Source organism: Pelecanus crispus, chromosome 6 (assembly GCF_030463565.1).
Source record: "Pelecanus crispus isolate bPelCri1 chromosome 6, bPelCri1.pri, whole genome shotgun sequence".
NCBI lineage: Eukaryota > Metazoa > Chordata > Aves > Pelecaniformes > Pelecanidae > Pelecanus > Pelecanus crispus.
Genome location: NC_134648.1, coordinates 35,459,946 through 35,486,062, shown reverse-complemented (window position 1 = coordinate 35,486,062; position 26,117 = coordinate 35,459,946). Strand labels below are relative to the sequence as shown.

Genomic DNA, 26,117 nt, shown 5'->3' with positions numbered 1-26,117 from the left:
TGAGTCACGTGATGAGCTTCAGAGTCGCGCTGGCTCCTGCTCGGTGACCTCCATTTCGGCTGGTCAGCTGTGTCTGGTGCATCGGATCATAGGGGATGGACGGAGAAGCTGTGGCCGGGTTGTGGCTGTAAGGGAGATGCAGACCCTCCCTGTAGAGGAGAATGAACCCGAGACAAGATGTGTGAGTTAGTGCAGCGAGTGAGATTGCAATGCTCTGTAACCCCCAGTGGATAAATATAAAAATGTCATCACTGTAGGGCAAGATTGAGGGTCTTTGCAGAAAGACTTACTATACAGAAGCTGTAAGTCTCGGGTATAAAGCATTTGTGTGTTCCCAATACAGACACAAGTCAATGGAAAACAACTTTCCTGGTGTGACCCCACCACCAGTGAGACCTGACATGATCGCACGATCCTGGGCTTAGACCAGGTCCTTGGAACAAACAGCTGCTTAAGCTTTAATGGCCTGGTCATCTTATTTCTGATAGGGAAAGGGCCTTATTTGCTCAGAGAAGGGATCTTCTGGAGACCAGCTGTGTTCCTTGTTTGCTATCAATTGGTCCCTACCTCATTCCTGAGTTTAAAAAAGGGGGGGCAAAAAAAAAAAAAAGGTGAGCATTCACCTACAGACAGAAAAAGGTACTGCTTCTACAGAGACTTTTTCCCTGATGACAGCCATTAGCTGCTTTCTTGCACCCCTCGGACCCCTGGGTCTGCTAAATGCCAAGTCTCTGCTAGGGAGATCCTCCTACCCTGACGATTACGTTACAAGTGGCAAAGTTAAAACAAAATGAAATTTGATGCTGAAATTGTCAGAGCAATTTAAAGCAATATTTCCTGCGGTTTCAGTGTCTCCTTCAAACAGATGCAACTAGATGAGATTCTAACAGCACAAAAATTGGAAAATATTGGAAATTGTAAAGGAATTGGAAGAAATGGGGGGCTCAGATCCCTTCCAGTTGTAATGGAATTTGAGCTGGAAACTTGTCTGCTTTTGGACAATCTTGGCCTCAGGACCCGATGATGATAACCCTGAACACAGCAGCTGGCTGCACAGTCATTGTGCGGGTGTTGCGGTGTCACAGTTCTCATGTCCGTGCTTGTTCCCCACACGGGAGCTTTGCCACCGTTATTCCTCCGTTGAACTCTTGATCCTTTCCACTTGATTTGTCCCTTTTTGTTTTCTTCCAGCGTGCCACTTCGGAGACGGCTACGAGTCGCTTTTCTTTCCCGCTCTGCCTTTTGTTCTTCGCCTTGCGTTCCCTCTGCCGCCGCGGTTCCCCGGCCGCCGCTCCGCTTCCCCAGCGCCGGGTGCCCCGGCAGCCGCGCAGGGCTCCGGTTCCCGCTCCCGCTTCGTTCTGCCCGGCCGCCTCACGGCGCCCCCCGGGTGCGGGCGGCTTCCAGAGCCCAGCTCAGCTCGCTCATCGAGCCCTCCTCATGGCGAGCAGCAAGCCTCTCTTGTATTTTATTATTGGGTTTTTGAGGCGGTATCCCGCGGCTGAAGGCATGCCAGCGCCCGTTCGGGGGCTCAGCCGCGGTCACCGTAACCCCGCCGCCACCCCCACGGAGGCGGGAGCCCCGGCCCGCCTTCGGGCCGCCGCCCCCAGCACAGTGCCCGAGCCCCCGGCCGGCTCCTGCCGCCCCGGCAGCGGCCCGACAACCACACAGGCGCCCGCGGCTACGACCGGTGGCCGAGGCGGCAGCACGCGCCTTCCGCGGGGCATCCGGGCGCGGCAGCCCGCTCCTGCGGGCCGGGCCGGTACCGAGAGCCGCCGCCCGCCTCGCCTCAGCTGCCCGGCCGGCGGCTGCCGTACAACATGGCGGCGCCCACCGCCCGCTCGCACTGCCGGGAAAGAGGAAGCGTCCGCCACCCTAAGCCTCCCGGTGTGCGCGGCGACCACCCCGCGGGGGGTTCCTCCTGCCGCAGACAACCGTTCGGCGGAGACGCAGGTAGCGGGCGGGCAGGCCGGTGCCCCGGCGGGGCGCCCGTGGGGCGGGCGGCGGCGCGGCCAGGGGCCGGGCGGGGAGGGGAGAGGTTGCTGCGCGCATCCCGGGGGCGGGCCGCGCCGGCAGGTCCCCCGGCTGCGCAGGCCGGTGGGCCCGCGGCCTCCCGGGCCGGGCCCTCGGCGCCTCCCGCCGAGAGGGCGGCACCCGGGCCTCTTCCCGGTAAAGCCCCGAGCAAGCCTGAAACGGGCAGCGCCCCCCGCTTCGCCCTGGTGCTGAGGGGAGCTGCGGCCCGCCCCCATCCCGCCGGGCCCGCGGGGCGGCCCAGAGGGATCCGCACGGGCGGGCTGCGGGGGAAGGCAGGGCCGCCGTCTGCACCTGCGTCCCCCGCTTCCCCGAGAGGCAGCAGCTGCTGGAGCGGGGGGGAGAGGCCCTAGGTGCGGGTGGCCCTCATCGCCCTCGCCCTTCCCGCGCGGCGTAAGCAGGGAGGGTAAATGCGGTGTCGCTTGGCCGGCGGGCAGGCCGGTGCCCGCGCCCCGCGCGCTGTCGGCCGTTGCGCGGGGCTGTAGCTGCGCCCAGGCCGCGGCCTCCGCCCGCGTGCAGGAGCGCGTGGGGGCAGCCCTTTGCAAAGCAGGGGGTGGGTTGGGGGGGGGGGCGTGCAGGGGCAGGGCTGCTGTCAGTTTACTGCAGGGGAGCGAAGCTTTTGTCTGGTCGAGGGAAAGCTGTCTTATAAATGGATGCTGCTGCTTTAGGGCTTTTCAGTGCCGGAAGAGCCGTTTGACCCTAGTGTGGATGCGAACGTCATGGACGATGCCTGTTATTTACTAATGCGTGAACATGCTTATTCTGCGGTAATTTCATCTCGTCCTTGTTTAGGGTGATCTGTTTCCAGACTGAGCTAAAAGGTATTGATAATATCCTGGACTCGTTTAGTTTTGGAATACAAGAGTTTGTGGAAGCATCCAGGTGCACCAGTATAAATAAATCAAAAACCCTTTAAGGTTTTTGGTGGTGTGATGAACGGCAGCATTCAGTCTGCTGTTACTGCCCAATTCACCACTGCAGCGGTCTGTCCCTTGACCCCCGGTCTGTCACCAGGCCTTTTTCTGTCAGGATCACGAGTTGTGGCTAGAACCTTGTTGTGATACCAGTAGGTGTATTTAATACCCCTTAACACATTTCATTAAGTTGTCTTTAATTCCCACCTCTCTCATTTTTCTTTGCAGGCCATGATAAAATCCTACAATGCCGTTTTGAGTGGGTGAAGTGAAGGGGGGAAGAGGGGGATAAAAAAGATGCCCAAGCAAACAGCAGTGACGATTACTTTGGCGACCCTGCTGGGTGTTGCAGTGGGGGGCCTGGTTTTGTGGAAAGCATCACAGCGTCGGAAAGGAAAAGCATGCTGTAGTAGTCAGCGAGAGGAAGCAGTTATAAACTCGGGAGATGAGAAAGTGATTAAGGCAGAGGATAAGGAGGTGCTTTCCTTCTTCAGATCTCCCACCTTTTCCTGGGTAGAGAGGACCCTTGGTGCAGATATAGTGATAGTTTCAGAGCAGGAGGAGTGGGATCACGTTGAACCTTTGCTGAAGAAGGAGCTGGAGAAGCGGCCGGTGCTTGGAATTGATTGTGAGTGGGTGAGTGATCAAGAAGCGCCGCTCCTTTAGATTGCAAATTGCAACGGCAAATCACTGAGGGTGGAGCGATTCCTTTGCTTAAAGGGATACAACAGGACTATCGAAACTGCCTCTGCGATTCTCTGTCATGACAGCAGTGAAGTAGCTGCTAATTTTGATTGTTCTCACGTTTAAGTGTGCTGACTGTAAGTTTTTAATTCACTAGTTGTGTTTGCTTACTGAACTGTGATAAATCAGCTATACTAAACATAGCGATAATTGTATGGCTAAATATAGTAGTATGTGTTTTGTGTTAGATCTCTTTAAAGGTGATTTACTAGAGGTAGCTTGGGTTTACACTATTTTAAATCCAGCTACATACTTAAGAAACAATTTCTTAAGGATAATAAATCCAAAAAGGAGGATAATACTGATACGTAGACTCACAGCTCACTGGGACTACCAGCAGGCAAAGTTCCTCTTCTGCTTGCACATGTGCCTGTGTAAACTCTCAAAACAGGCTTTGAGTAATTTATAAAGCCTGGCTTTGCCATTATTTTGGTTGGAAATTTATTCACCCCACAGTCATTAGTATAAGCCACAGTTAAACGATGTGTTTGCCATAAACATTTATGTAGCAGGTGGGTTTGTGGTGATGTGGATTAAGAAATGTGTCTGATTTCTTCCACCAGCTCAGCTATGAGGGGGAAGGGTGAAAGGGGGAAAGTTTCTCTTGTAGCAGTGTGGCAAGAAGTAGCTTGGGGACAGTAATACAGTGAAACAGATCACGTAATTTGCAGTAAAATTTTAGAGACATGTAATAATACTTGACTGTATAAACCAATAGGTATTTCCTGTCTTCAGTGGCCTCTTTTGCAACTTGTTCCAGCTCCAGTATTGCTAATAATACTGTCACTCAGACTCTGATTTTTATCTTTATTTCAGGTATCTGTGGAGGGAAAAGCAAATCCTGTGTCCCTCCTACAGATGGCTTCTTCCAGTGGCCTCTGCATTCTTGTTCGGTTGCCCAGGCTTGTTGCCAATGGACAGACTATCCCAAAGACCCTGTTGGACATCATGGCAGATAGTGCTGTGTTAAAAGTTGGGGTAGGATGCTGGGAAGATGCTTGCAAGCTACTTCATGATTATGGCCTTCCCGTCAAAGGGAGCGTGGATCTCCGGTATTTAGCCATGAGGCAGCGGTGAGTGTCTGAAGACAGAGGCAGCTCTGTTTGAGGCATCATTTGAGTTGGAAATATTTTAAAAGTAACTTGCATATGCTGAATGATACCAGGCAGGTAGGTCTAGAGTTCTCAGGGTAGTTTTAGAGCACGGGCATCGACAGCTGCAGCCCAAGAACATGTCATGTTTCTGTTCTATGGTCTTAATGGAAATGAAATCTTCATGAAGATTTCATATGCTAATTGTGTCTGTTAGTCTTCTCATACAATACCCGTATGGACTTTTCTGTGTATCACGCTTCAGCTTGCAAGAAGTCCAGGCATGGTGATGTAATGCAGTGAGAATGATCACCATGTCAACAGATGTTTGAATACACTATCTAGAAGTATGGGGCAAATGTGCCAGGGGCCCATAAGTGGAACTGTTGAATTACAGGATTTCTTGAAAAATGACTAAAATACACCATCTCAGATTTTCTCTTCTGATAACAATGCTTCCATTAAAAGGTTACAATTATGATGCCACTTTCTCATCCTTCGTTCTTCCTAAAATAAAGTGTTTTACTTGGGAATATTCTTCACGTACAGTATATGTACGCCTGGGTGTGGTGTTAGTGATCTGGGGCATGGATTTGCTGACCTGACAGTGCCTTTTATCAGTGAGGATGGCTGAGGGGAGACCTTATCGCTCTCTACCACTACCTGAAAGGAGGTTGTAGTGAGGTGGGTGTTGGTCTCTTCTCCCAAGTAGTTAGTGATAGGACGAGAGGAAATGGGCTTAAGCTGCGCCAGGGGAGGTTTAGGTTGGAAATTAGGAAAAATTTCTTTACGGAAAGGGTGGTCAAGAATTGCAACAGGCTGCCCAGAGAGGTGGTGGAGTCACCATCCCTGGAAGTGTTCAAAAAACGGGTAGACGTGGCACTTCGGGACATGGTTTAGTCTAGTCTACCCTTGATTGGCTTAGACTAGACTTGGTAGTGTAGGTTAATGCTTGGACTGGATGATCTTAAAGGTCTTTTCCAACCGAAACGATTCTATGATTCTGTGATCATCTCTATCTAATTGTCTCTAGTGGCCAGGATTCCTCTGAGTCGTTCCTGGCTGTCATGCTCCTTGTGAATCCTTGCGGCAGGCGGTCCATCACTCTATGATAGACCTCTTTAGTTCAGAAGTGGGTAGTTCAGAGCCAAACACTTCAGCCTTAAATGTTAGCAACTCCCAGCCTTGCCTGTTTTGCATATTGCAGGCACTAGATAATTACTAGATCTAGAAAGGACATTTCAGCGGAGGGGAGGGAGAGGGCCTGTAAAGCTGACAGGCCAGCTGTGTGCTGTTTGAGTGGGAGTCATGCATCATGTGCATTGTGTTCTGGCAGGTTCAGTGTGTGTGAGGCCGTCCAAATTTGCATGGGTGTATAGTTTTGTTTTTAATATGTTTGTTTCACTTTCTTTGTTAAACCGAAGGAAGGATCTACTTCACAACTGCCTTAGCCTTAAGTCTTTAGCTGAAAAAGTCCTGAACTGCCCGCTTGACAAGTCTCCTCATGTGCGTTGCAGCAACTGGGAGGCAGAAGAACTGACGCAAGATCAGGTCTGTCTTCCACTTCAACTTAGTCTTTTTGGAGGAAAAGCAACCTTCTTAGTAGAGAAGAGATATTACAATAGGGAGATCTGAGCTCTCTCCTGAAGTTTTGCCCCAAAAGCTTGTGTGTGACTGTGATCTGAAGTTAATTTCAGATTCTGTGCCCGCGTTTTGCTCCTTTTCCATTAAGATAGTTTTCTATTACTCTCCCTGGATTCTTGACCCTTGTTTTCCTTTAATCCTGAAAGGTCTATACAGCAAGATCCCTTGAAGAAGTGTCTGTGCACGCAAACCCTCACCTGTTTATTATTTTCTTTCCTCCAATCTATAGCAGTCAGTGCAAAATAAGAGAGACACCCTGGAAACCTTGTTCACCGTCTTTAGAGCATCATGATTTCCCCAATTGCTCGTTTTCTTTACAGTCATGTTGCAGATGTGTACACAATCAGTGACCAGTAGAGGGAGCGACGGGATAAATAACCACACTGTTTGTAGACAGTGTGTCAAGAGAGAGCTTTCTTTTCGTTAGGGAGGACTTGGTGGGGCAGGAGGGTGTTTGAGGCCTGTCTGACCTGAATTTTTTTCAGTCCTTTGCGGTTCCTGGGGCCACCCATGAGTATTTAAAGTCTGACTGATCCTAAAAATGTGGGGTGTGGTGGTGTTATGAAAGTGTCACTCAAATGCCAGAACTTTGCATGAACTTCAAAAGGAAATAAATCCAGCTTCTGGCTTTACAGTACCAAGTGTTAAAGACTGATAATGTTTGGGAGTGTTTGCTCTTTGTCAGTATCTCGATGTCTATGCTTTTCTGCAGGTTCTCTATGCTGCTAGGGATGCCCAGGTCTCAGTGGCTCTGTTCCTTCATTTGCTGGGATTTGGCAGCCTCCCTGCTACATCTGAAGGTGAAAACTCTGACGCTGCTTGGGAAAAAGCACTGGGTAAATGCCGGGGCTTGGTGGATATCCCATTTAGAGGAAGAAGGAGTGGCAGCACAGGAGAAGAGAAGAGTGGAGAGGGACGCTCCCCTCAGAAAACAAAGAATCGGAAGTCTTCCATGAATGGGCAGCCCTCTGGCAGTCAGCAAGTGAGAGATCCTCGGAGGCAGAAGCGAAAGCCTCTGGGCGTGGGATATTCTGCAAGGTAAGTCTATGAGCATGTTTTACTCCTTGCACTGTAGAGGGAAAACATTGAATGATGCCTCATGCTCTACTTGTTAAACAAAGTGGATAGTATGAGCTAGGAAAAGAAACACAGGACCTAACAGTCATGGGAGCTAGATCCTGTTTCTGATTTCCCCATTTCCCTCTAGTGGTATTGAAAGTGAGGGCAGCAGTTGGATCTGTACTAGGTCATGAGCAGGTTGAGAGGTGGTCTTCAGCTTTTGCCCTTCCTTCTCCTAGGGACACGTGAGCTGGAGAGCAGAGTCCCAATAGAAGACAGCTGGGTGGCATTTACTGCCCAAACAGCTGTGCCCTGTCTCTGCCAGGGAAAAGGTGGCAACTGCATAGAGCTTGTCCTGTGAGCAGGATCTGCCTCGTGGACTGCTGTTTGTACTGTGCTGCCCCAGGTCACTGTGGCCACAGAGATGTCAGGGTACTGAGCAGAGCTGAAAGCTAAGGTGAGGAGGGTGTGAGAGAGGTGATGTGAGGTGCCAGAGGGCACAGGAAGGAACAGTCTGTGGCAGCATCAAAGCACTGCACTTCTGTGCTGGCCAGGGAGAGAGAGGAGGGAACGGTACTACTTTGGCCTTGCAGGGGCAGCTGTTGCTACATTCAGGATCCCCGCCCTGCAGGTGATTTTTGTGGAGCAAATCCTAAATTCTTATGGCCTTTTGCTAATGAAAGTTCAGTTGTTTTTAAATTAAAACAAGTTGGAGAAGTCTCTTTAAACTCAGCACAGTGGAAGATGTGGAGAGCTAGTATGTTTGGTTTTGTTCGCATACAATCTAATAAAATTAATCACATGGGTGTAGGAACTAAAATTGTCTGTAATTACCATTTGGAAAGAAACCCAGTTATTTTAGTATTTGTTTTCTCCTTTTCAAGTTTATTGGATTGGCAATGAAGACATTTTAGTGCAGTCAATAATATTGATTTCATTAGCAGTCATTAATGGTATTGCATTGTACACAGCAAGTCCCTTCAGATTTTTTTTATCTTCCTCAGTTGGAGCCTGTGTCATACAAAACAGAAGGACTGCACCTCATGGGAGGATTAAAATTTAAACAAAATTGCATTCCAAGCTAAATTGAGATCTCCCCATGTTTGTTTGTTTATTGATTTATTGTTTTTAACCGTGCTTGACTTAATGAGAGATCTGTAGACTCACTGTTTTTTACAGTATCTCCAGTAGTCTGGCTCTGGTCTGTAATAAGACTGGATGTGATTTCAAAAGTCCTTTTCCACTCTTCCTTTCTTTAAGCCTATTTAGTTTTAATGTTTATTCATTTAGAGTTGGGAAGTACTCAAATTAGCATGGTGATTGAGCTGAACTGCTGATGCTCAGTAGAAGGAGACCTCCTGTATCATTATTGTTTTGTTGGGGTTTTTTTTTTCCCCATGGACCTCAGAGGAAATCCTTTTGTCAGATTACATAGCCTGTGAATCAACCTTTTTAGTTGATAGAGCTCTGATGAGTACTTATTTATATGATCTTGCTGGAAAGAAAGGAAACTTTTCCACAGTGTATTGTGACATGTCTGTATCCCTGGCCAGTTCCTCCCAGACGCTCCCTGAGCCCAGCCTGCTCTGCTCTTCACTTTTGTTTGAAGGAGGTTGGCAGAGCAAGGAAATGTTTTCTGCAAAACAGAGCCCTTCCACACACTGCCACAAAACCACCGCAGACCGCTCAAGCCGGACTTTTTGCCACTGACTAAGGTTCGGTGCTTGTGTTTCAGAGGGCGTCAGCTCAGCTTCGCTGTTCCCATGGACTCCTGTGTTTGGGTTCCCAGTGCTCCAAGAGCTTTCTTGTAGTATTTCTCTTGGATGAATGAAGTAATTGCTGTTCACACTAAGTTTTAGAAAAGTCATCTTAATAAAACATTAAAATACAGGCTTACGCAGCTGATCCTTGAAATTGCCTTGCCTGTGAGTTGACACTCTTTTAGCTTACTCTTAGCTCATTGTCCTTCTTGACTTCAGTTCTTTTTTTGTTTTCTAATGTAATTTTTTTTTTTTTTTTTTCCAAAAAATGCTGTCATCATTGATGGCATCTCTGGAAAACTGGGATTCAGAGTTACAATTCTGTTGGCAGTAAGAGAGCAAAGATACTTTACAGTCAGTTGCTGAATCCCAGGTAAGTTTTTAGCTGTTCTGCTTCTCGTAGCAGCAGCCTGTGCAGTGCTCAGCAGCCTTAAATGTGTGTTTAGGGGCACTCCTGTGATTTGGAGGAGGCTGCATGAATTGCAGTGTGGAACGCATGGCTACAGAGAGCTCTGTTTTTTTTGGTATGCTATTATAATTGCTGTAATGCTGCCCTTGTTTCACAGAAAATCTCCACTGTATGACAACTGCTTCCTGCATGCACCAGATGGACAGCCCCTGTGCACTTGTGATCGCAAGAAGGCTCAGTGGTATCTGGACAAGGGGATTGGAGGTAAGCATACCAATTTTCCTGTTGGTATTTCAAATACAGTGCTTTTTGGATTTTTTGCCTTGTTTCTTAGATAACTGGGCATGAATTTTTTTATACTCTTTCTTATTGGAAATACTGTTGGATATTCACTAGGATGACTCCTATGTTTTAGCATTGTTATTTTAGCTTTCAAATGCAAATTTGTCTTGAATATTCTCTGTCTGCCTTTACCCTTTCAGAGCTAGTTAGCACAGACCCATTTGTTGTGAAGCTGCGGTTTGAGCCTTCAGGACGTCCAGAGTCTCAAGTTGATTACTATCTGACAGTCAAAGAGAACCTGTGTGTTGTATGTGGCAAGCGAGAGTCCTATATCCGGTGAGTTTAGTGGGAGAGGAGAAAAATGCATCTTTTAAAACAGGACTGAGGTCTGCATCTCATTTGGCATCCAGAAGCTTGGTTAGTGGCCTGAAACATCGTGCTTGTTCATATCATGGATGGGCTATCACTATTTGAATGCTCTGTAGTCGTATATGTCTGGGTAAGTTTGACACTGAACCGGCCAACCTACCCTCTTCTGCCAGAGGTAGGAGGTATCGGTCCTTGGAGAGAACAAAGTGAATAGAATATATATGTGCTGCCGTTTGAATGACAGGGGGCAGCAGTATGCCAGCACACACTGTTCTGATGGCATCCCCTTCTGAAAATAGTTGTACTATTCTTTCCACTACTTAATCCCGTTTTTTAAAGGTTTAGGGGAGCCTGAAGCCCACAAGGTCACAAAGAGTGAGATTTTTGTCTTTGCAGCTGCTGCTGTTTAGCTGAGAGCTATGCTTCTCATCGTGCATGGCTTTTTTTTTTTTACAGTATGTGTCACTTTTTTCTTTTTTAATTGAAAGCAATGAATTTTTGGAAGGGGGGAAAAAAAAAGAGAAATGCAGAAATCCTGTGGAGAGAAGTACATATAAAAAGAAGTTGCAGAACCTGTTGCTGCACTGAGGGTCCTGACCCTGGTGATCTTCTGTTTTCCTGGACTTTTAGTATCAGTTGACCCTTTGTGGGCCAGGAAGAGGAGGAACTGGGAAGTAGTAGCTCCAGACAAATGTAATGAGCTGGCTGGTTTGTCTTCCCTAGGAAGAACATTGTTCCTCACGAATACCGAAGACACTTCCCCATCCAGATGAAGGACCACAACTCCCATGACGTGCTCCTACTCTGCACGTCCTGCCATGCCATCTCCAATTACTATGACAACCATCTCAAGCAGCAGCTGGCTGAGGAGTTTGGTGCCCCCATTGGCTCCGAGGAAGGCGTGCGTCTGCTGGAGGACCCTCTGCGCAGACAAGTGCGCTCGGGGGCCCGAGCCCTGCTGAATGCAGACAGCCTGCCTGACCCCCGAAGGGCAGAACTTCTGCAAAGCATCAAGGACTTCTTTAACACAGAGGAGGTCACCCCAGAGATGCTCCGGGAAGCAGCTGGTCTGGAAACCAGGTATAACGAGCCCATCAGTAGATGTAACATTTTAGTCATTTATGTTGACACATAAGTTCCATGAAAAGTTGTCTGTGCGCAGAGCCTTGGGTAAATATTACTGCAGCAAAGTAAAAGAAAATCCAGCAGGATTTGCAGAGCTGTGGATCGCATATGCTGACTTCCCCTCCCTGCCCACCCAGCTTTTTAATGGAAATAAGACAAAAGCCATTGCTGGTCTCCTTGGGATATTGATGTATCTTCCCTAAAATAATGGTGTCAAGTTAAGGAGTGTCTGAATTTGAGACTACTAGGAGTTGATCTGCACAGGAAAAACAAGCCTCTAAAAGCATAACTTTATCATTTGTATAAGCTTCCAGACTCTGGATTTATAGTACTTTGATACATTTAACTAGAAATCAAGGAGAAGAAGGAGGTAACTGTGCTGTAGCCTAAGGCTCTAAGCAGACAAGCACACTCTGCACTTCTTACTGTGTTTTTGTTTATCCCCTTCTCCCCTCAACCCGGTAGTGGTCTGTGAACTGCAGCTCTTGTTTCTTCCCCTCTTTCCTTTCTATCAATCTCCTTCTGTTCTTGCACTCCATCTTCCCTTACACTATTTTATACTTCTTTTGAAGGACAGATCAGGGAGGGAGACTGAAAGACAATCATATTGGAAGTCTCCTCTCTTCCTCTTTCTCAAAGCCCCCCCAAATATCTTTTCTTAACTAGTATCTGGTCTCTGTCTACATGAAGTCAGTGTTTTCTCCTTGTTATGCTCACTGCTGTTGTAATGTGCCAATGTTGTAACTCAGAAACTATCAAGGCAGTGAATTCAGTGGCAGGATCAGGCCTCTGGAGTGTCATATGGTTCTTGCCTTGAGAAATCTGCAGTCTGTCTGCTGAGGAGCTTATAATGGACCTTGAGAGCTTTGTTTAGTATTGCTATAAAAGAACACTTTCTCAGTTCAAACAAACCAGCTTCCCAGTGTAACTGTGTTCCAGAAAGCAGGCTGGCATTGAAGCAAAGCTTAAAACTCTCCCTCCTGATTAGCTTACCATGTGTCTGTAATTAAACTCCACAGCTGAAAGTATCTTCAGTGTCTTGCTGTTCATTGTAGACAGGTCTAGAGTCTGACAGTCGGCTTGTGTGAAAATAAACTCTGCTTGTGTCCTGGCAGGATCTGCAATGAGAGCTACATGCCACATGGACTGAAGGTGGTGCAGTGTTTTGCTAAAGGAGGCCTGCGCTCCCTTATGCAGTTGGAGAGACGCTGGCGGCAACATTTCTTGGACAGCATGCAGCCCAAGCACCTCCCAGAGCAGTGGTCAGTGGACCATAACCACATGAAGCTGATCCGAAAGTATGGGGAGGATCTTCAGATCGAGCTGTCTTGAGACTAATTTCCTGGACTCTAGATAGTGTCTAATGGACATATGTAACTGAAGGTGGAAGTACTGTTTTTATTTCTATGTCTCCACTAACATCTGGGCCTGGGTTTGCAAACAGGCAGCCAGTGGATCTGCCAGATTTGGCATTTCATAGAGTTAAATCTGTTGACTTGAATTTTCAGGTGGTTTGGAATTTTTAATCCTAGTCTGTCGCTGACTAGTTCAGTGCAAGAGTGATATGCTAAGGGAACTTGTCTTCTCAAAGTGACTATGGAGAGTTATTTTCTACCCCCTAGGATGGCTGATGCCTCCAGACCATCTCTCTTAACACAGAGCACAATATGTGAACATTTCCAGGTTTTCCAACAGATACATCTGCGCCCTTAGCTGCACCTTGAAAGTCTCCTGATAAAAGTCTTTGCTTTCAGTGCAGTTGTACTCATATGAGTTCTTCTCAGAGAAGACTCCCTGCCAGAGAGAGATTCCTTGTTTGGAAGTGGCAAAGAAACCTTACCTTTTTTTTTGCAGATTCTGAGCTGTATCAGCATTGCATATAGGCCTTGGTGAGTTTCCTGGTGGCAGGTGCATGATGAGAAGCAACATTTGGACTGTGGCAGTATGGAAGCACCCATGTCAAGTCCTCTTAAACAGCTTCCAGCAACACACAGTCTACAGAAATGTTATTTCCTACTTCTGTTTGTTTATCGTGGATAGCTTTTGGTGGGTACCTTTTCATATCAGAATGAAATCGGGTCAAGTGTCTTAAAAGGGATGAGAGGAAACAAATTTTATTTAAAGACCAGCATCTTTTAAGAGGTCAGACCATGTGTGGCAGAAAACTGGGAAATCTGGTGTTCTGTTCCTGGATTTGACGTGTGTGGTGGTGAGCAGGTCATACTCTCTCCATGCCTGTTTCCCTGTCTCTAAAATGGGACTAATAATACTTACCTATCTCACAAGGGTGTTGTGAGGCTTAATTAATTCATGTTTTTGTAAAATGCTTTGAAAATATAAGATAGTGTGTTCTAAGTTATTACTCTTGGTTTTTAAAATGTGCTGCAGTCTGACGTTCTTAAATATTCATGGTTTTTGCCTGGTGCTAGACCTTAGTTATATTTAACTTTTTAAAAATACATACCCCTTTCTGTGAAATAGCTTTTGATGATTTTGATTGCGTGAGATGAGTGTGCTTCTCCTGAATGATGAAGCTATGCTCAACTTCTATAGGTCTCTGTAAAGAAGTTTCAGTAAAACCCTGAAATCATACTTCACACTACTGTGTATAGCACAGTTGACCCATATTTTATTATAACATTTGGGCAGAATCGTGGACCTGCTGTGATCATGGCTGAAACTCTCCTTACCAGATAATTCAAGAAATTTCACAGGCCAGCGTGAAAAACCTGTTTGTAGCAGAAACTGTTTGAGATAAGTAGGAGCCATGGAGAAATGGTACGTTAATGCCATCCCAGAGGAGCTGCAGTAGCAGCCCGAGTGCAAGGAATCAAAGATTCATGATAAATACTACTTATCACAGAGCTGCAAATTAGATCATTTTCATTATCAGGGCAGTTTTATTCCTTTCCTGTACCACTGACAGGTCTTAACAAAAACTGATCTAGCTAAATGTGTTCTGTCTCTGTGCTCCTTCACACAGCTGATTGTAATCTCAGCAAGAACCTCCTGTCTACAGCAGCAGCTTGGATATAACTTTATCTCCAAAGCATTTTGAGCATGGGTTCAGATAGTGCTATCTCCTATCTTTAGTGCCATCTGATCAGCGTGGCAAGAACTCTTTGCATGGCTCAGAAACTGCTTTTCAACAATCAGGAGCACAAGGTGTCCATCTCACTTCTTCATTCTGCTTTGGTTTTCTCCCTTTGTTCTGATGCAGGAACTTCTGATAAAGCTGTCCTTGTTTAATGGAACTGATGGGCTGACCACAGGGCTGCTGTCTTTTCTGTTTGTTGAGACAAGAAAATTATGTTGAGACAAGAATTGGACTACAGGTCTCTACATTTAAGGAGTTGGTGGTATCATTGAAGAGTTTTGTGGGGTTTTTTTCCAAATCACATTTTCAGAAATAGAAATTTGCAAGGAAAACTTCCTTCATAAATATTTTCTTAACTAAGATTCTTTGTTGTTTGTAAGATATCCTTAACTTGCATCATTTTAAGTCAACCTGAAAGAAGAGGGGAAGCAGTATGTTTATTGTGCAGAAATAGATTATTTTTATATGATAATGATTTTAAATTTTCTGCCAGTCTATAGATAAAAATTTCATGTATGTCTTCATCACTACTTGTTACATTCAGTAAAAATGTGCTCTTTTACCAGACTTACCACTACTGAAGTTCTTTTTTCCTTTTTCGCATGCCTGCTTTTTTTGTTCTTTCCCTGTATCTCACCCTGTCCTTGTGAGTCCATCATTCCTTACAGTAACACCTAGACCTCACCCTCTCGGTTTCCCTTTCCAGTGCCTTCCCTGATCTGTCCGTCAGAGATCAGCTGTCAAAGAGCCCGCACTAGCAGCAATACTGTACTTTTAAGCAGTGCGATAGCAAGTTTGCTCAGGTATACTTGAATTGTTGTTCTGAGGCTCTCGGTGGATTCAGGTGCTGTCCTTGGCCTGGTTATGTTGGTCAGTCATGATGGCTACAGATCTACCTTTTTTTAAATAAAAACTTAGATTTTGCTCAACCTGAGCAGTCATCTAGGTTGCCCCAAGTATCTTACCTATACTAGGACCCTCCTGCACTAAACCGTGCGCATCCATTTTGTCCACGGAGGGAGAGAATTGCCATGCCCCTCTGTGTGGGCTGGCTTTCATAACATGGGTTTTTTCTTTCCGTTGCTGTCATTTTACGTTTGTAAGTTTGCCCAAGGTATGCTACCAGAGATGGGGGAGAGAAATTTTCCCTTTTACCTGGCACTTGATGCCACCTGCCTCAAACTGGTTCTTGCGGGTTAGTGGGGAGCACACTCCAGCTGCTGAGATCCCCAAACCTGTCTTGGTTTATGAATTCCCCGCAGAACTTGCCTCCATCCTTTTTGTTTCAGGTGTTTTACCCATGTGAAAATGGATGTGCTTTTCGAAGAATACGACTGGGTACATGTTCCCAGAGACAATCCTCTGGAGTGGGAGTACCAACGGCCTCTGTGGTAGGTTAGCTTGCTTTCACCCATGGGCTACAAACAGATTTCTGTCTTCCCAAACACTACGGTTTGCCTTTTTCTTGGCTTTGCAGTAACTTAGACATTATTGCAAGGTGCGGGAATTACCAGCCAAGCAGCGTTTTTGATGGTCTGGCAGTTGGAGGTGCAGTATGTGCTGCATTTCTGAGCAGACCATACATGACATGTTAATTACGCTACTGACAGACTTGGCATTTGGAGTGCCTTGGTTTCCCTCCTTTGACAGTCTTTAAAGCTCCCAGCTGTCACATCCATGACTGACAGGACTGAAGGCAACATATCCCTTTAGGCTTCTTACATTTTTCTGTTTGGTATTCACTAATGGCAGGGATGGGAAGCTATCTTCCTGTTGCATTTCTATTGCTCTGGCTCCCTAGGGAGTGAACTCTGCACTATGTGTAACACGTTTTTGCTGGGGTTTTTTCAGTTGAAGGCAATGTGGTTAGCCTTGAGAAGTACCTCGCTGCCCTGGCCCTGTGTGTAAATGCCTTTGAGGAACTGGGCCTTTTTCACATGCAGAGGGAGCCTCTGTAAGAAGGAGTCACCAGGAGCCCTCGCCAGTGTGCAGTGTTCTGTGCTGATTTAGAGGCACCTCCAGCCTGAACCAGTAGGTCAGTTCCCATCGCTGCTCCTTGATCTCCTTCCTTCAGACCTCCGCAGTAGTCCAGACCTGTGCTTCTTCATTCCCACAGTCTGACACAAACTGTCATCCCCTTGATGTTCTTTGGGAGTAAGGGCCATTTTAAAGCCCTTTCTCTCATTTCTATGTAGTGCTGTGTTATTGGCGTAAGGGCTTTTCCCCACCCTCAGGGGTACAATATTCTGGGGAAAGGGAGAGGCAGTTTGAGATAAGCGCAAAGACGACGTATCCAGCTTTCTCTGTGAGTTATTAAGGGAGCCACAGCGTGCCCTCTTGGACTAGCCCCTGCATCAAGGGAGTTTTGTTAAATGCTTTTACAGGTAGAGAGGGTAATGCAAGAGAGCCAAGATGGTTAAGCTTAGTAAGGGAAAATAACCCAAAAAAGCCAAATAAACATGCATGGGATATTATTTCCCATATTCAGAACAGATCATCACTGTGAATTCCATCATGAACAGCAGACAGCTGTGTCAAGGATTTTCTGCACCAAGGTTAGTGCTGCATCCTCTCTTCCCACGTAACTATCACAGTGCTTGTTTCTGTCTTGAATTATCCAGTGTGATACTACCTGGGGTCTCAGTGGTGCTGGTCGCCAGGAAACAGAGCACAACCATCTTTCTTTTATTATTTTTCTTTGCAAGCTATTGGATAAGTTCAGTTTCTGAGACAGGGGAAGTAAAGAGAACTGAAAAAAAAAGAGGATGGAGGCTTTTATTGTAAAATAGAGATGTCATCTTCAGATAACAAGAAACCATTTCCTTGTACAGGAAAAACTCCAGCTTCAGCTATGGATGATATAAAATATGGCTTCTATCTTTCTTTGCTTAAAGAATGGAAAGATTGTACAGTGGTTAAGGAGCAAAAAAAGAGAAGACATTTATATATCTCGGTACAAATGTGACAAGTCTGGGAAAACGGTACTAGGCAGCTGTCAGAAATGCAGGCTTAAGAGAAAAACCGCCTGTCGAAACTCCCTCCACAAAAACCTGCAGCTCTAAGAAGCTGTTCCACATTGTAGTGTGCTCTGTGGGGATCTGACATGTATCTGTTTCACATCGATTAACAGCAAGTCCTTTCCAATTGATTGTCCTTTGAAAAATTCCAAACAGTACTTTGCATCAGCTGAGATCTGCCAGTTGCTCTCCCCTTTTTCCTCTGTGCCCTGACTCTCTCCAGGCTTTTTAGCTGTAAATAAAAGCAGAGAGACAGACTGCTGGTGGCAAGTTGTGAAAATCAGAGTGGGACCGCCTTTCAATGCACTGTGAATAAAAAATAGTTATCCCTACTTGTCTAGCATGGGCTATGGAGAGCCCAAATCTGAGCTATAAGTATTATGTGTACATAGATTTATGTCACATTTTTGCTATTCGGATAATGCTTTCCATATGTTTTAAAAGTGTTACACCCTCTTCTTTCCCCCTCTGCTTCTCCTGTGATGTATGGGTAGCGATACTAGATGTTGTTCAGCTGTACATCTCAGAGCACTGAAAGACCAGCTCCATTTTACAGATATTTTCCCCACACTAGAAAAAGAGTCAGTCCAAGCTATAAGATTAGAACTTAAGAAATCTTTACAGAGGCCTGGAAAAACAACAGACTATAGACTGCCTGTGTCTTGATGAATTGGTTATGGGGGAGACAACTGCCTTCAAGTGCACGTTCCATGCACGATAGCCATAGGTGACAACCGCTAGATGGTGCTGAGAATTAGACCCTCAAAAGTATCCAAGTATCTTTTTTTTTCTCTGCCTTGTAAATGGACACTAGGACTCTTAATGCCGCTGGGCTCTGGCCCCATTAGCTCCATGCCCCCAGTTCTGTTCCACTGCTTTCAAGGTTTCCAGTGTATAGTGAAATATTGGAGGGTGCTCTTGCTACCAGCAGGGTGGAAGCCCTGCTGCCACTTTGGACAAAGAAACCAGGAGGTGGGGTAAGTACAGGTAGATAGATGTAAGAGCTAAAAAAGTGGATTATCTTTATTTCACTCACTTGGAATAATCACCACTCAAAACCAGAAAGACTTCCTGCTAGTCATCATCCTTTAGTTGGATGTGTTTCACCGCCAGCTGTGGCTAGTCAGTGGGTTCATAGCAAAAGCTTATTTCTCGTGACAGGCTGCAGTAGGGGACAAGGAAGAGAAATTGCTGTAGCTAGCAGGTTTGCACCTGGGTAACGACCCCAACTGTCTCAGCTTGCCTTGCCCTAACCTTGGAGGGCAAGAAGCTGAGGGAAGCCTGGATGGGTCCTCGTCCTCCTCGCTGCTTCTTTTGCTCAGGACCTGCTACTCTGGAAGGTGAGTCCTGTGCTCTGCAGGGGACACCAGAGTGGAAATGTGGCTTATGAGCAAAGCCCTGAAGGACTGAGTTTGTCTAGCTTAGCGGAAACAAAGAACTCGGGGACAAGGAGATAAATAAGAAAAATACTGTGGTGCAGAGGAGGGGGATTTTCGTGTTCTGCTTTCTAGTCTAGCTAGGACAGGAGGTTATGGACTTAAATGTCAACGAAGGAGATTTGGGCTTCCTTATGGTATGCGTTGCTTCATGACACAGGTCGCATCGCTGCCTTACAAGCATGCTGACTGGCTCCCCAGCTGCAAACCATCTGTGCTGCCCACTGACAAACCTGGAGGTGATAAAAAAGGAAATATTTTAGCTAACTCTGTCCACGGGCATTCAGCTCCCATACGCACTGTGTGCCCTTCAGTCACCCGCTGCCAAGGCTGACACGCAGTGCTTCTCTCTGAACTGCTTTAATTAATGTGCGCCTGCTCTGGATTTTTATAGCTCTTAAAAAGTAGCTGTGAGTGGTATCTTGTATCAGAGGGAGGTTTTCTATCACTGCTGTGAAGCTTGCCATTGCTACCGCTGAGGAGGTGACCTTGGCACGTGTTCCCTCCCCCTCATTCCTCACCCTATGTGTTATCACCATGCTTTGCTCTTCCAGTCAAATGCTTGAAAAAAGGGCACATGAGCCAAATGAGTTTTTTTTTTTAAAAATGCAACTTAGTAGCTTTCCAAAAATCCCTGCTCCCTTGAGAAGAAATACAAAAGCAGACCTCCAGATCTAAACAAACTTTCTCTTGCCAAATAAGCACTTGTTTTTTAAATCTCAGAACTTCACTTAGAGAAGACAATGAAGTCAGTAACCTCACCAGCCTTATAACTGCCTGTGAGTTTTTTGGGGGGAGTTTTTGTTTGTTTTCTTTTTTTTTTTTTTTTCCCCCCTTCCCTCCTGGGAAGTTAAATGGAGCTGCTGGACAAGGAAACAAATTGTGCTGGAATCAAGATGGGAAATTCGTGCCAGTAAAACCAGCACGATTTTCTCACTTCTGTCTTTATGGGGCTATACTTATATCCGGAACAAAGATGAAAGGGGAAGCCTGGAAAACACAATCAACTTGGAGGGGATTCCAAAAGCCATGGGGTGCTGTGTTTTAGGCACACTGCAAAAAAATACCCCAAATGGTCCACAAGGGTAAGGATGAGGATGTAGGAGTTGCTGTGCTGGACTGAAGCCAAAGTCTTCAAAGTTCAGGATAATTTCTCTGAACTTAGTGGTCGGTAATGAGAGTTTGGTTCTCCCTAGATAGTTTGGTTTTCACACTTAATATTTTCAGGGTGAAAACTGATGGGTATTTCTTGTGGTAGTTTGAGGAGAGCTAGGCAGAATTTTTCTAGCAAGTCTCCTATCACGAAGACATGTGGTAGTGCCTGCCTTGCTGGGGATGAGCTGTGTGGTCAGCAGGATTTAATTTCACCTTCCCCTCTCTAAACACCAGGCACTGAGTAGATGCTCAATGAGTTGGCTGTCTAAAAAAACGTCAGCTTAAGTGGCTGCATGTGTTTCTACCAACATGAATTCCCAAACTGCATTTAAGGGCTTGAGGAAGGGGGAGGAAGACCCTGATTGATACAACACTGCTTCAGTTTGCTTGGCTGAAAGGCTCCTGCGTGGGGGGACTGTTGGTTAGTTAACAGAGCATTTTACAAGGAAGAACTTCAAAGTCTTCACATGGATTCATCTTTGAAGTACTCTATTCCCTAGCTGGCTCTTCATTTCTTTTAAGGATGGGAGATGCAGCGAGTAATGGTAAATGTAGTAAGGGCATCTGTGGAACAAAGTACTGGTGTTCAGGAAGATCCTGTGGTAAGTTACACAAGCTATTTTGTACATTTTAACCCCAAAGTCTTCAATGCTCCAGGTGTGCATGTTTGATAGGCAAACAAAAAAAGCTTCTCCACCCTTTTACCTGTATTTGCCAGTGAATTGTAGTGATAGTGACATAAAAAGATGTAGGGCAACAGTGTCGGAGACACATAATCCAGTTTCCAAATTACATTGTGTGGCAGAGGAATAGAAACTCCCTCTACATGTATGCTGGCCTTGCTGCCCTGCAGATTTGACACAGAGGAAACAAAGAAGGAATTCAAGTTGCTTTTGTGGTCCTTACTGCCTCTGCTGAAACTGCTTGCCCATCTACAGCTGCAGTGTGCAAACAAACCCTTTGTAAGGTAACGATGATGAGCAAGCTGGGGAGGTGGGCCATAGTGGCAGGAGACATGAGCAGATGTCATCTGTTCATGCTTGAGGAACACCATGGCTGCATCTTCAGTGGTGAAGTACTTAAATGTCGATGGTCCTTACTAGCTATGCCTATTAATGCCCACTGCGATGCATCAAGTGACTTGTTCTCTAAGCTACTACAGGCCACCTGAAGAGGATCCTTTGGACGCATCTTTCTCTGCAATAATAGCCAGAAATTTAGACCTTGCTTACATGCCGTTAATTATTATTTTGATTGGGGGTGGTTTTTTGGATGGTCTTTTTGTTTATCTAACAGAAATTTGATCTGAGGCTGTCAAGGGCAGGTGTGAAGGTCTGTTATGTGGTTATAGCTCATTCCCCTGGCAATGCAGTGCTATAAACACCTTGAATCCAGCAGCTGTGGCCATCCTGAGGGAGCTGCACTGGTTTAACGCTGTCAGTATATTAAAGCCGTATTGCTTGCGTATCAACAAGCTCCTCTTTCTCTTAACAGTCAAAACATGCAACGAGTAAATGACATTTTTTCCATCAACAGAGAATAAAAGACCTTAAATATGTGTGTCCCCACCTCAGGCTCCTGGCTAGGCGTGTTTGTGCACAGCTGGTAGCCTGGACCCCTGCTGCGACCCAGCAGATGTGTACAAAGGAGCCTGCTGAGGAACTGGGCACTGGGGTGCCGCTGAACTGAGGTGGGAGGTTGGCACAGCACCGGCGGCCAGCCTGCCTCAGGAGCAAAGGAGTAAGAGGCAGTCCTGGGGAACGGAGCTCCTCCGCTTCTCACTTCAGTCATTACAGACCTCACGATTTCACCTTTTGCTCCTGTTCCCTGTTAATTTCACATGAAGGAGACCCAAAACGCACACGACAGATGTAGGAAATGCATTACTGCTACTTCAGACAGCTCCTGTGGGGAAGCCTGTTCTTGTCATTTCTAAAATGTCAAATCCCTAAGAAAGGGCTGATGGTGCCCCAGTAGCTGAGGTCATATTCGGCAGGTGGGGTGGTGGTAGGGCATTGCACCTTAAGCGCAGCGTAGCTGGAAACAGTGTTATAGTGCTGGAAAAAATGGTTCCCAAATGCAACAAAATAGCTTTGGGGGGGAAAAAAACCCAAGACAAAGATAGAGTGAGACGGACATTTTAAGGAGATGAAGCTGCTGAACAAGATTTTCAATGCTGCAGCTGATAGCTCTTCAGAGAGAGGAGGGAAGTACTTAAGGTGTGTCTCTGTCTGTCCATCCAAACTATATTCTGAATCTCACTGTTGAACCTGTGAACTCCTGACTTCAATAAATCCACAGCAAAGCATGACACATGGGCTGAGGTCAAGAAATGACAAAATCAGTGGAGACGCAAAATCAGAAGTATCTGCAAACCCTTTTAAATCTCAGTGGACTGGCTGTAGCACATTTATTGACCTGCTCACTCTAGGGGCAAAAAATGGGGACCTGGATCAATATGCAGAGTCTGCCTCAGTTCAGTCTGTGGAAGGCAGCACCAGGTCGCTGGTTCCAGTGTTTTATTAGTGAAAAGAATGCATCTGAGCCAAAAATGAACTGCAAGTTTTGTTATTTATACTGTAGTGGCCAGTGGCCTAACTATGCATGGAAATTTGGATGAGCCCCAGTTCATGATGAATGGGCATAGTCTGATGCCATCACAAATCATTTCTGCTGCAGATAATTTAAAACAACTTCATGTTTAGATGGATATGGTGCTAATGGCACCCCGGATAATAGCCAGATCTTCTGTCATCCTTATTCCTCTCCCACAGTACCCTAGATTCACCAACCCTCAGTTTTGTCCTGCCTCATCTGCAGTATGAGCAGTCCACCTTCTGTTCTCCCTCTTCTTCCTTACCATACACCTAATTTCACTCACTCCAGTAATTATGCTCTTTTCTTTTTCCAGCAGGCTGGTCCCAAGGCAGCCAGGGCAGTGCTGAGTGTGCCCATGAGAGGAACAGTCTCCTGGCTTTTCCTTACAATGCATGGGACGTGCAGCTGAGGAATTCCTGGCATTCCCTAAAATTGCTTCTCTGGCAAGAGGTTTCTCTTTGAGACTCCCTCTGAGACTCCGGGAGGTTGGACTTTGATTTCCAGATCTGTCGGACATTTTTCATTGTGATTCCCATTTGTCATTCTCAACTTTACTGGCTCAGACCTTTCATTTCCCAGTTCTTCACATCACAGAAGGCTGTCAACCTGTGTTATTTAATGACAGGGCTAGTTTTCTACTAGTGAGCAGAAAATGCTTCTCTTCCTTCACTGTTCATTACAGTCTCACATTGCTTATGCTTAGCTCTTTTTTTTTGATCCAGGTGCTATGAAGAACCAGAAAGATGAAGGCAGGAGGAGGGAGATGGGAAGAAGTAGAGTGTTTGCTGCTTCTTGCCCATTAAGAATTGGGGTTTTGGATTTGTCCCATATAATTTTGCGCTTCATCACTGTGTGAGCTGGTCACAGAGCAACGAAGGCCGCCTCCAGGTTTAGGTGAGCGCTAAGGCTGCAAGGGCAGCGGTGAGATCATGGCCACACAAATCTGTACTCATTTCAGTCACCAGGCAGCTTTTAAGCTGGTTTTGTTTGATGCTTTCAAATCAATTTAAGACGTAGCTCAAAGCAAGAGGCTTGAACTCACTTAAATTATCCTTTAAGCTGCTGTGGGGAAAATGGCATTCAGCCCAGATCTGGAGGAACAGTCAGCCGCACAGAAGCTGTCACAGCCACGCTGGAGCAGGTCGCTGGTCGTGCATAAGGGGCAGCCGTCACCAGCCTGCCCGCACAGCCCCTCCAACTCCGTTTTTCCACTTGGTGGGCCATTTGCAATGATGTGTCCTCAGAGATAGGCAGCTAAAGCCGGGGCAATTCTTGGTGCGCTGTGCAGGGTCCATCTTCTGAAGCGCCACTGGAACAGACAAAAAACATTTTGGGATGCTCCTGGCAGAGGATCTGGCAGAGAGCTGCTGAGAAAGGACCCTGGCCCAGGCCAGGCTGAGAACTGCTGCTGCTGTCCTTCAAAGCGATCCTCTGCCCCGTGCTGTGGGCTCACCCTGCTCCACCCTGGAGACGTGGGCTTCCCCCGCCGGAGGGGAGAGCACCAGTGATGGTGACAGAGCCCCTGGGCTGCTCTCAGGGGCCTGCCTGTGCTAATGAGATAGCTTTCACCTGTACATGGCTGGCAGCATCCTTTTAAATAAACCCTTTTTATTTATTTATATGTTATTGAAGAAAACTGTCATGGTTTAGCCCCAGCCAGCAACTAAGCACCACGCAGCTGCTTGCTCACTCCCCCTACCCCGATGGGATGGCGGAGAGAATCGGAGGAGTAAGAGTGAGAAACACTCCTGGGTTGAGATAAGAACAGTTTAATAATTGAAATAAAATAAAGTAAAATAATAATAATAACAATATAATAATAATAGTAATAATAATATACAAAGCAAGTGATGCACAATGCGATTGCTCACCACCCGACCACTGATACCCAGACAGTTCCCGAGCAGCGATCGCTGCTCCCCGGCCAACCCCCCCCAGTTTATATACTGAGCATGAAGTCATATGGTATGGAATAGCCCTTTGGTCAGTTTGGATCAACTATTCTGGCTGTGCCCCCTCCCAGTTTCTTGTGCACCTGGCAGAGCATGGGAAGCTGAAACATCCTGGACTAGCATAAGCAGTACTCAGCAACAACTAAAAACATCAGCGTGTTATCAACATTCTTCTCCTACTAAATCCAAAACACAGCGCTGTGCCTGCTACTAGGAAGAAAATTAACTCTATCCCAGCCGAAACCAGGACAGAAACGTTTGGCTATTTGAGGGCTGATGTCTCGCAGTGAAAAGAGAGGCTGGGGAGGCTGAGGCTGGCCAGGGACAAAGCCTAGTATTTCAAGCTGGCTCTTGCGTGTTGTATTGCAGTAATGTACAGTCCTTCTCCAATTTGTCATTGTGCAAGCATTTTCCATCCCTTTGGATGTGTAAAGAGCCAGGCCTGAGAGGGTTCACCATAAACTTGTGTATGGTATGCGATGAGTGCACTGAAATATAGGGATAGATCTGCTTATGGATGAAACATGTAACCCCCCCCGGGTACAGTTGACTCAGCTTCTCCTTTCCAGCCAAAGTCCATGGGAAAGATGCAGGTATGCTCCCAAACCAGAGGGACTCACGGGTGCCAACACCTCAGGTTTGACCATCTCTCTACATCCCTCACATGGAGGAAAGCTTTGTCTCTTTGAAATCTCAGTTCTACCTTCACATCTGACCCCTGCCTCTGTACTGAGTGAAACCATACCCTCTTCAGTCCCAAGTCCAAACCCACACAATGCCCTGATAAGTTTATACCTAGCAGGCCCAGCTTTAGTGTATTAGCTCCTCTGCAAGAAAAAGAAGAGATGTCAAAGGAGAGGAGAGCAGCTGGCTTTCTGATTTAGAGATGCTTTTGTTGTAAAGCACCTCAAAAATGACAATTTACAAGGGTAGTTTCTGAGAAACAGAACAAGCCTCCTTTCCCATCCACTGGAAATGTCCATGTTTCTTTTTTTCTTCATCTCTTCCCATTTTTCCTTTTTGACAACCATTATTATTTAGATGCTGTAAGAATAAGAAGCAGTTTTTTCCTTGCAAATACCAGAAGGGCTTCATCTCAGGACTATTCCTTGAAAATAATTAGCTGCAGTACGCTCTGCCCCAGCTGAGCAGTATGAAATGTGGCTCTTCTCCTTGGCATCACTGCTCAGAGCAGTCTAATGATATTGGATCTTTGCTCTTGAACAACAAGCCATCTTAAATCTGGATCTTGGTCTCACTGCAAACATTGGAAGAGAAATAAATGCCCTGGGAGATGCTGTAAAGCCTAGATGTGGGAACGGAGTTTTTAAGTTAGGCTTCAAAGCCGACTTTCAGGGGGGTGGTGAGAGTGGCCTCAGGTGGGCCAGAGCTTGGAGGGCACAGCCGCCACCACTGAGGTCAGAGTGCTGCCCATCT

General features: G+C 46.3%; 1 protein-coding gene across 1 annotated transcript; it reads left to right on the top strand.

Annotated features, from left to right (window-relative positions):
- The first annotated feature begins 3,231 nt into the window (after positions 1-3,231).
- EXD2 (exonuclease 3'-5' domain containing 2) lies at positions 3,232-14,036 on the top strand. The gene is made up of 8 exons (XM_009488660.2): positions 3,232-3,578; positions 4,503-4,759; positions 6,202-6,328; positions 7,134-7,459; positions 9,807-9,913; positions 10,132-10,267; positions 11,024-11,380; positions 12,541-14,036. Exons 1-8 carry the CDS (start codon positions 3,240-3,242, stop codon positions 12,755-12,757), a joined length of 1,866 nt encoding a protein of 621 aa, XP_009486935.1. The 5' UTR covers positions 3,232-3,239; the 3' UTR covers positions 12,758-14,036.
- Positions 14,037-26,117: the final 12,081 nt, after the last annotated feature.

Excerpts from the sequence above, each read along its gene's own strand:
- EXD2 (XM_009488660.2), top strand. The coding sequence starts at position 3,240 with ATGCCCAAGCAAACAGCAGTGACGATTACTTTGGCGACCCTGCTGGGT. Across the intron at positions 4,760-6,201 it reads TATTTAGCCATGAGGCAGCG|GAAGGATCTACTTCACAACT; the intron begins GTGAGTGTCTGA and ends GTTAAACCGAAG. Across the intron at positions 6,329-7,133 it reads AAGAACTGACGCAAGATCAG|GTTCTCTATGCTGCTAGGGA; the intron begins GTCTGTCTTCCA and ends GCTTTTCTGCAG.